Raw genomic sequence first — 9,088 nt, 5'->3', positions numbered from 1 at the left:
AGTACTACATGTGTAAAAAGGATTTTCAGTTGAGCAATTACATACCTCACAAGCTTGGTTCTCCCAGAGGAAGAATCTCTTATCTTCATCATGGAAGAACCTCAGAGATCTCTGCGGTGAGGCTACCAACTTCATGGGTACCAGATGGTGTCATCGTGGGCAATAGGAACTTACTTCCTGGACACAGGGAAGGCTAACTCTTGTATCATCTAGCTGTTATATTGGGAGTCTAGTGGAAAGGGCCTAGGACCCTAAATCACAGAGTCTGTGTACTAGTACCAGACCTGGCAGTAAAGGCAGGACCATATCTGTGTTACTTACCACTACTTACCCACTGACTAATACAGTACTTGCCATGTACGGTGGTTAATTTTAGGTGTCAACTTGACTAGGTTAAGGAATACCTAGAAACCTCGTAAAACATTATTTTTGGATGTGTCTATGAGAGTGTTTCCAGAAAAGATTAGCATGTAAGCCTGAGTAGACTGGATGGGGAAGATCCACCCTCAATATGGATGGACACTATCCAATCCATTGGAGCCCAGAGAGAGAGCAAAAACAGAGTTGAAAAGGCAAGTCTCTCGCTCTATTTCCACGGGAGCTGGGATACATGCTTCTCTCCTGTCCATGGACATCCAAATTTGAGACTCCTCAGCTTTTGGGTTCTAGGACTTACACCAGCAGCACCCCAGCTCTGAGGCCTTTGGTCTCACCATTGGATTCCCAGGTTCTGAAGCTTCCGAACTTGAACTGAGCCACACTACTGGCATCCAGTTTGCAGATGGCCTGTTGCATGACTCCTCAGCTTTCATAATTGTGTGAACCAATTCTCCTCATAAATCCCCTCTCATATATTTGGATACATATCCTATTGGTCTGTCTCTCTGGGAAACTCAAATGCATCATGTAATAGGCATTCAGTAAATACTGAGTGAATGAAATACTATGTGGATGTGTATAACCTTGGTAAAGTCACTCGATCTCTTTGGGTTTCATGTTTTTCCCCTTCATCTATAAGAAAGGAGTTTTGACTAAATTAACTAAGTCTCTAGTTTCCAAATTATTGCATTAAAAATCAGATACTATTATTTTAGATAATCAACTCCATTGTAAACACCAGTACAAACTTGCATATTGAAATCAGGTGGCACTTCTTGGTTTTAAGGTAGGTAGGCTTATAGGTTATATTATTTTGGTAATATCTTCAAAGCAAAAGCAAGATTAAAAATTTCTTATAGAGAAAACAGTTGTGGCAGAATACTAATACTTGATGAATCTATGCTAATGGTATGTAAGATCTTTATACTATTCTTGCAACTTTTCTATGAATTTGAAATTATATCAAGTTAGTAACATGAACTCAGAAAAGTCCAGCATGGCTGATTAGAAAGAATAAAAAATATAATAATGGTAATAGTGAAATATTAGATAATTTGGATGTTAAGTAAAGATAGGTATCTGGAGAGTCATAAGTTTATTTAAAGTATTTAACTATAAAGATTGGTTTCTCTTTGTAAAAACATCATACTTTTCAGGGACTTATCTTTGGTTAAAATTTCATTTTTAATATAAAGGGAATATTCACTGTGAAGAAAAACAGGTGAGTTTCTCACTCTTTTTTATTTTTTGAAAAGCAGATTTTCTTAAATTGAGATCTACTGGTAATTGGACTATTTCACCCTGTCAGATATAAACTCCATGCTGTTCCCTGGGGTTGGTGGTGGCGGTTGGTATTGTTTTTCCCTTGATTGATGAAGCTGGTAGCTCAGGTTTTCTCTACTATAGCTTACTTACTGACCCTGCTTCCTCTGTACCAACTGGCACCTTCATTTGCTTTATGGTATTTATGTGTTCCTTATCGTAGAACTTAGTGAACTTAAGTGTTTAACAGTCTTACCTGAATTTGTAAGCTCTTCTGTTGATATAGTGGTACCACCTCCCTTTTTCTCTATATATCTACTCTAGTGGCCTATTTTCCTTTTCTTGGCTGGGACAATATATATCGGAAAGTGAGTTGTTCAGAGACTGATGGAGAAGATTGAATGNGGTGGTGGCGGTTGGTATTGTTTTTCCCTTGATTGATGAAGCTGGTAGCTCAGGTTTTCTCTACTATAGCTTACTTACTGACCCTGCTTCCTCTGTACCAACTGGCACCTTCATTTGCTTTATGGTATTTATGTGTTCCTTATCGTAGAACTTAGTGAACTTAAGTGTTTAACAGTCTTACCTGAATTTGTAAGCTCTTCTGTTGATATAGTGGTACCACCTCCCTTTTTCTCTATATATCTACTCTAGTGGCCTATTTTCCTTTTCTTGGCTGGGACAATATATATCGGAAAGTGAGTTGTTCAGAGACTGATGGAGAAGATTGAATGCTCTTGACTTAATTTCCAGAGTAATGATTAGGATTTTCTGACATATTGCTGAAAATTGTCTTCCCAATATTTGTTTTTCTCTGCAATTGGCTGGGACAATATATATCGGAAAGTGAGTTGTTCAGAGACTGATGGAGAAGATTGAATGTTCTTGACTTAATTTCCAGAGTAATGATTAGGATTTTCTGACATATTGCTGAAAATTGTCTTCCCAATATTTGTTTTTCTCTGCAATGTAGAATCAGGTCAGAAAGTCAGAAAGTATCTAAGAGGTTAGTGTTAAGTTCCTCTTATTGTGATTGAGCAAACAAGTTTGCCCAGTTAGGGGCACAGTGGGAATCAGAACCAGAGTCTCATGTTTCATGCTTTGGTATTTTTTTAAGCTTTCTGTACCCCAAATTTGAAAGTCCCTATTTCAGGTGAAAAAGAAGACTTGTTTTCATTTCACTGTTTATACAAGCCATTGATACCAAAAAATAAAAATAAAAAAAGGTCAAATCAGTGTTAGAGCTGGATATGCTAATATATATGAATAGGTGTTTGCTGTTGACCAACAATAACCCAAATCTATAAAGTTAATGTTCTAGTGGAAGGATTTATTTGAGGGGATATGAAATTTGTAAAAGAAAAAAACTTGCATATATTCATTATTCAGGTTCATTCATTATTAATTTGTGACTAATCTTGAGAAAAATTTTTAATTTTGGTAGTAATTTTTAGGCATTGTGTAACTACAAAATAAATCTAGGTGTATTCAAATCACTTAATGGAAACACTTTTGTTTTTCTGCAGTGTTTCCTGAGGTTATAGGCGGGTGTTTGAAGAGTACATGCGGGTTATTAGCCAGCGGTACCCAGACATCCGCATTGAAGGAGAGAATTACCTCCCTCAACCAATATATAGGTAAGTAAATTTCAGTAACTTAAGGGGAAAACAACTTATTTGACTTCGTAAACTTTTGTAAATTGGTTTAATTAACTTTACTTGGTTATTATAATTTCAAGCAAGTTTGCATTATAATAGCTGCATTATAAATAGCAAGTTTGTTTGACACAAATATAGAAGGCTTTTTCTGTAAGAAGAAATAGGGTCATTTCAGAGATAGCAACCCTTCTAAATATACATTTTCTCATATTGTTTTTATTGTGGAGATACACCAAGAACTTCCCAATTTTTATTTATTTATTTATTTGTTTGTTTATTTATTTTTTGGCAGATGGCTGGTATGGGGATCTGAATCCTTGACTTTGATGTTATCAGCCCCATGCTCTGACCAAGTGAGCTAACTGGCCAGCCCCAAACTTTTATAGAAAGTCAGTTGTATTAAATTCTGTGCTGTCTTAAAATAATAGTATTTTTAAAGGCCAATTCTATATGATTTCGTAAATGAATTTTTTGATTTAAAAGATATTAAACTTCTTTTTTTAAAACCACACAATTAACTTTAGTTGCTATCTTTTTATATAAGTAGTAACTTTTAGATTTGACATTTAGAAAATGTTTGTACATATACACTTGAATTATTTAATAATCAGATGAGAAATTTTGACTTCTGATGAATTTATTTCTTTTGACAGACACATAGCATCCTTCCTGTCGGTCTTCAAACTAGTATTAATAGGCTTAATAATTGTTGGCAAGGATCCTTTTGCTTTCTTTGGCATGCAAGCTCCTAGCATCTGGCAGTGGGGCCAAGAAAATAAGGTATGCAACTTAATAGCTTTGGTAACTGCAGGTTTTAAGATTGTCAATGAAAAGATTTTAATGGATTTTGGTTTTTTTGAGTACTTGTTACTAATTCACCTGTTAACATATGTGATTTCAATTTATATCACTTTTTATCTCTAGGCAAGTCACTCAATCTCCCTTGGCCTCAGTTTCCATATTTATGTATTAAGAATGATTAGGTCTTATGTTCTTATTTTTGAGAGATAGGGAGTAGAATCTGGGCACAAAATAATTTATCACCTGATTTTGATTGTATAATTTAGGTTAAATCATATCCAGCAAAACGCAATATATATGTAATGTGGTCCTTTTATACCAACTAATGTGTTATTAGTGGGTTGATTCACATTTAAAGATGGATTAATTTGTACTTACCAAAACTTCTCTGTCTTCCTCTATTAATTTTTTGTGCTTTGACTCTTCTGTTCATGGGGATCTGTTTGTCAGATTGCCTGAAAGAATCAGTATAAATGTACTTAAGAATCTTGTGTATTTCTTTTTCCTTTGTAGTGTCTTGCTGCAGCATGCATTCTTTCTAAATCACTCTTATTTTCATCTGTTTTATATAAAATCCTTTTTTCTGACTATTCTGTCAGAAATAGGTCTAATTTTTATTTCTTTCTTGATGGTTTTGCTTAGGTTTTCTTCTATGAAGTATTCTCTTTGGAGTTTAATATCTGGTCTGGTCCTTTGGTTCTAGGCTGAATAGCAGATTCCTACGTAGCTGTACTTTTTCTTAGGGAACCTTTTATTTCCAATAAGAGATAAGACTTCTTAAAATAAACATCCTCAGTGTTTTAATTAGATATCTCTAACTGAAATGTCTCTACCCTGTTATTAACAAAATGTTTATTTGCAAAGGATTAAGAATTGAAAGTTGAGTACTTACTGATAATGTTTTGTGCTATATTTATTACTTGATTCTAGATTGTCTTTAGTGCATTTTACCTCTGTATTAGTCCATTTCTGCTGCTTATAACAAAATACTTGAAACAGGGTGATTTATGAAGAAAATGACATTTATTGCTTACATTTTTTGAGGCTGGGAAGTCTAAAGTCCAGGGAACACATCTGGTGAGGATCTTGTGGTAATGACAGTGACCCAGGGGTCTCACGTTGCAGAAAATGGAGCAGAGAGAGACTAACCTCTCACATGCCCTCCTTTTAAAGCCCTCAGAACCATGCCCCTGACCACCATTAATAATCTATTCACTATGGCATAGTCCTACAATGTAATCACCTCTTCAAGGCCCCACCTTTTGATTACTATAATAGGATTTCCCACCCTCCCAACAGTCACAGTAGGGGCCAAGTTACTAATACACAAAACTTGGGGGACACAGTTCAAGCTTCAATGAGTTTATGAGGAGGACATTCAGTCCACTGCGGCCTCTATAGTCATATGTACCATTGTTGATCTACTGTGGAAGAGGAATGTGCCAGAAAGCTGTCGCTTTCATGACTGTTCCTTGTGTATCATTCCCATGAAAGTAGACTTATGTTCTCAAGTGCTAAAGTAACCCCTATGAAATCAAACCCCACCTAGCTCAGGTGGGGTAGGAGGGAAAGTTCTTTCTCATTGGTTATGGACATTTGATTTATTTTTCTGAAACAGCTTGTCATAAATTAGCATCTTCACTACATCCCACTTTTAGTCTGGTGATTTTGTTAAATTAAAACTTTTCTGTTCAACAAGGAGCTTCCAGTCTCTTTTGGTAAGGTATAGATTTGCCTTTGTAGGGTGAATGAATGTAGTAATGTACTAATGCCAGTGCTAACCTACTTCTTTCTAGTTTGACTTGAAATGATTTGTTTGGGGCCAGCCTGGTGGCGCACTGGAGAGTGCGCCGCTTGGGAGCGCAGCGGCGCTCCCACTGAGGGTTCAGATCCCATGTGGAGACTGGTTCCCGCTCACTGGCTGAGCGCGGTGCAGGTGCAACATCGAGGGTTTCGATCCCGTTGCTGGTCCCCAGTACAGGCGTGACACCGAGGGTTGTGATCCCGTTACCGGTCAGTAAAAAAGACAAAAAAAAAAAAGGAAATGATTTGTTTGAAACATAAACAGGCTGTATTGAATACATGGACGGGCGTGACACCGAGGGTTGTGATCCCGTTACCGGTCAGTAAAAAAGACAAAAAAAAAAGGAAATGATTTGTTTGAAACATAAACAGGCTGTATTGAATACATAGAGTTGCTGATTATTGCATCACTATTCTCTTGTGAATTCTTATATTATAAAAATGGTAAAACAAACCCTTCTTATGCTGGGTTTTTTTTGTTTAACTTAAAGCTATTAGAAGATCCCTTAGAAATTGTATGTACATTATATATATCATATATAAGTTCTTCAGGATGTGTAGGGCTGTGAATTAATATTGTATTTTTCTTGCTCTGTGTATGTTATCTGAACATATGGAATAGAAATAATAGCTTATATGGAAACTTATAGATTATTACCAAATAAGGAATGAGACTATAATTAAAAAGATGACTATGTCTTAAGTTGTCATGTTTTGACTTCAAAATGACTTTGCCTGTTGTGCTTAATTATATTTTCTTTTAGGTTTATGCATGTATGATGGTTTTCTTCTTGAGTAACATGATTGAGAACCAATGTATGTCAACGGGTGCATTTGAGATAACTTTAAATGGTAGGTTTTGAATAGTTTGCATTTTGTAATAAATTTTAAATTATTTATAATTTATAATGAGTATCAGGCTTTTCTTTTTTCATAATAAAAAACTTCTTTAATGTTCATGTAAAACAGAAATTTATGTGAAAGAAATGGAAAATGCCAGGAGATAGAAGAATTTGGAAGATTTCAACTTACTCTGTCTTTATCTGTACTTGAACTTTATGTTTTGGAATTACTTGAAGAATTAGCCTTCTTCTTATGCCAGATTGTTTCTGCGGTCCTTATCTACTCCCATGGCTTTAAAATAATATCTGAATGATGATTCCTGAATGTATAGTAGGAATGGACCTCTGTTCTAAATGCCATACCCAGGAATCTTTAAACATAAACTCTCGATTATTTCTCCTTCCTCTAATTTTTATACACATTTTGTTTGTTTGTTTGTTTTTTGGCAGCTGGCCAGGATGGGGATCTGAGCCCTTGACCTTGGTGTTACAAGGCTGCACTCTAACCACCTGAGCCAACTGGCCAGCTCTCTACACTCTTATATGCTCTTCTTCTGGCATTTCTCATTTATTTAATGCCATCATCATTTGTCTACCCTGTGCCTATGTCAGAAACCTAGGATAACATCACTTTCTCCCTTACTCCTATATTTGAGGGATCACCAACTCTTCTCAATTCTACCTCCTAAATTTCTTAAAAATCTACTTCTGTTCATCTTCATTGGCACCACCCTAGTCCAGGCCACAATTACCTTGTTACTTTCTTATCCATTCATTAAATCAGGGGCAAATATCACCCATGAGCTAAGAATGATTTTAACATTTTTAAATGGTTTAAAAAAATCAAAAGGATATTTTGTGACACATGGAAATTATATGAGATTCAGATTTCTGTGTTTATAACTAAAGTTTTGAGTTTCACCAATGAAAAATTCATGGAAATTTGTTATCTCTCTAGTTATATAAGTGCCTATATAATATCCTTGATTTTTGTCTCTTGTCTGTAAAACAAAAAATCTTTACTATCTGGCTTCTTACAGAAAAATTTGCCAATATTTGCTGTAAACAGTAGAGTGATTTGTTTTTGAAAAGCAAATTTCATCTTGTTGCCTGAGTATCTCAAATTCATTAAATGACTTGCCTGTTTTCTCAAGTTAAAGACCAGAACATTTAATGGGGCCATAAGGCCCTGCATGATCTAGTCTAGGGGTCAGCAAACTATGGTCCTGTGGACCATATTTGTTTTGTAAATAAGATTTTATTGGAGTACAGTGGTGCCCATTAGTTTATATATTGCATGTAGCTGTTTTCAGGCTACAATGAGAGTTGAATAGTTGTGACAGAGACTATATATGTCTTCGTTGGTTGAAAATGTTTACTTTCTGACCCCTTGCAGTTTGTTGACCTCCAATCTAGTCCTTTCTACCTCTCCAGCTTTCCTTATACCACTCCTCTTCTATATTTCTGCTACGTTGATTTTCTCTCTCCTTTCCAGCCTTTACACTTCTGTTCTCTCTGCCTTGAAGGTGTTTTACTCCCATGAACACCCACTCTGTCTTCATATTTTTTTATCTTTTAGATCTCAATTTAAATGATAGTACTTCTCCAACTAGTCAGCGATGGAGGCTTGTGTTTGCACCTCTCACAGCACCTTAGCACCTTCCAGTTTTAATTCTTAGTACACAATTTTAATTTTGTAGTTATTTGTGTAGTTGTTTTGGCATTTCCCCTATGAGAATGTCCATTTTCTGAGATCAAGAAGCTATACTCTTGCTCACATTTGTATCCTCAGTTGTGTACATAGACACTCAATAAGTATTTGTGGAATGAATGTCTATTATAGAATGATCCTTAATTTGGGGGGTGGGGGTGTATTTATTTTTACAGATGTACCTGTATGGTCTAAGCTGGAATCTGGTCACCTTCCATCCATGCAACAACTTGTTCAAATTCTTGACAATGAAATGAAGCTCAATGTGCATATGGACTCAATCCCACATCATCGATCATAGCCCCACCTATCAGCACTGAAAACTATTTTGTAAGTAGTTTACAAATATAATAACTCTGTGTAGGTTTCTATTAATTCCCATCACGAATCAGCAAGGTAGTAGATATTACATATATTATCACTTGAGCTTCCAACTTAAGATTAAACAGGTGGGGCCGGCCCGGTGGCGCACTGGATAGTGCACCGCTTGGGAAGCGCGGCGGCGCTCCCGCCCGAGGGTTCGGATCCCACATACAGACCGGTTCCCGCTCACTGGCTGAGCGAGGTGCGGGAGCAATGCCGAGGGTTGCGATCCCGTTGCCGGTCCCCGGTCCGGTACGGGGGCAACACTG

General features: G+C 36.4%; 1 protein-coding gene across 1 annotated transcript in view; it reads left to right on the top strand.

The window, feature by feature from the left end:
- Positions 1-9,088, top strand: part of LOC103605425 (selenoprotein T) — a 31,824-nt gene that overhangs the window by 20,379 nt on the left and 2,357 nt on the right. The window contains 4 exon segments of the mRNA XM_008590009.1: positions 3,168-3,278; positions 3,953-4,079; positions 6,668-6,755; positions 8,633-8,786. Coding sequence (XP_008588231.1) covers positions 3,168-3,278; positions 3,953-4,079; positions 6,668-6,755; positions 8,633-8,757 — 451 coding nt within the window. The 3' untranslated portion in view covers positions 8,758-8,786.

This window comes from Galeopterus variegatus, unplaced genomic scaffold, assembly GCF_000696425.1.
Source record: "Galeopterus variegatus unplaced genomic scaffold, G_variegatus-3.0.2 Scaffold5803, whole genome shotgun sequence".
Taxonomy (NCBI): domain Eukaryota; kingdom Metazoa; phylum Chordata; class Mammalia; order Dermoptera; family Cynocephalidae; genus Galeopterus; species Galeopterus variegatus.
The sequence above is the reverse complement of the archived record's forward strand: the minus strand, read 5'-3'. Positions and strand labels throughout refer to the sequence as shown.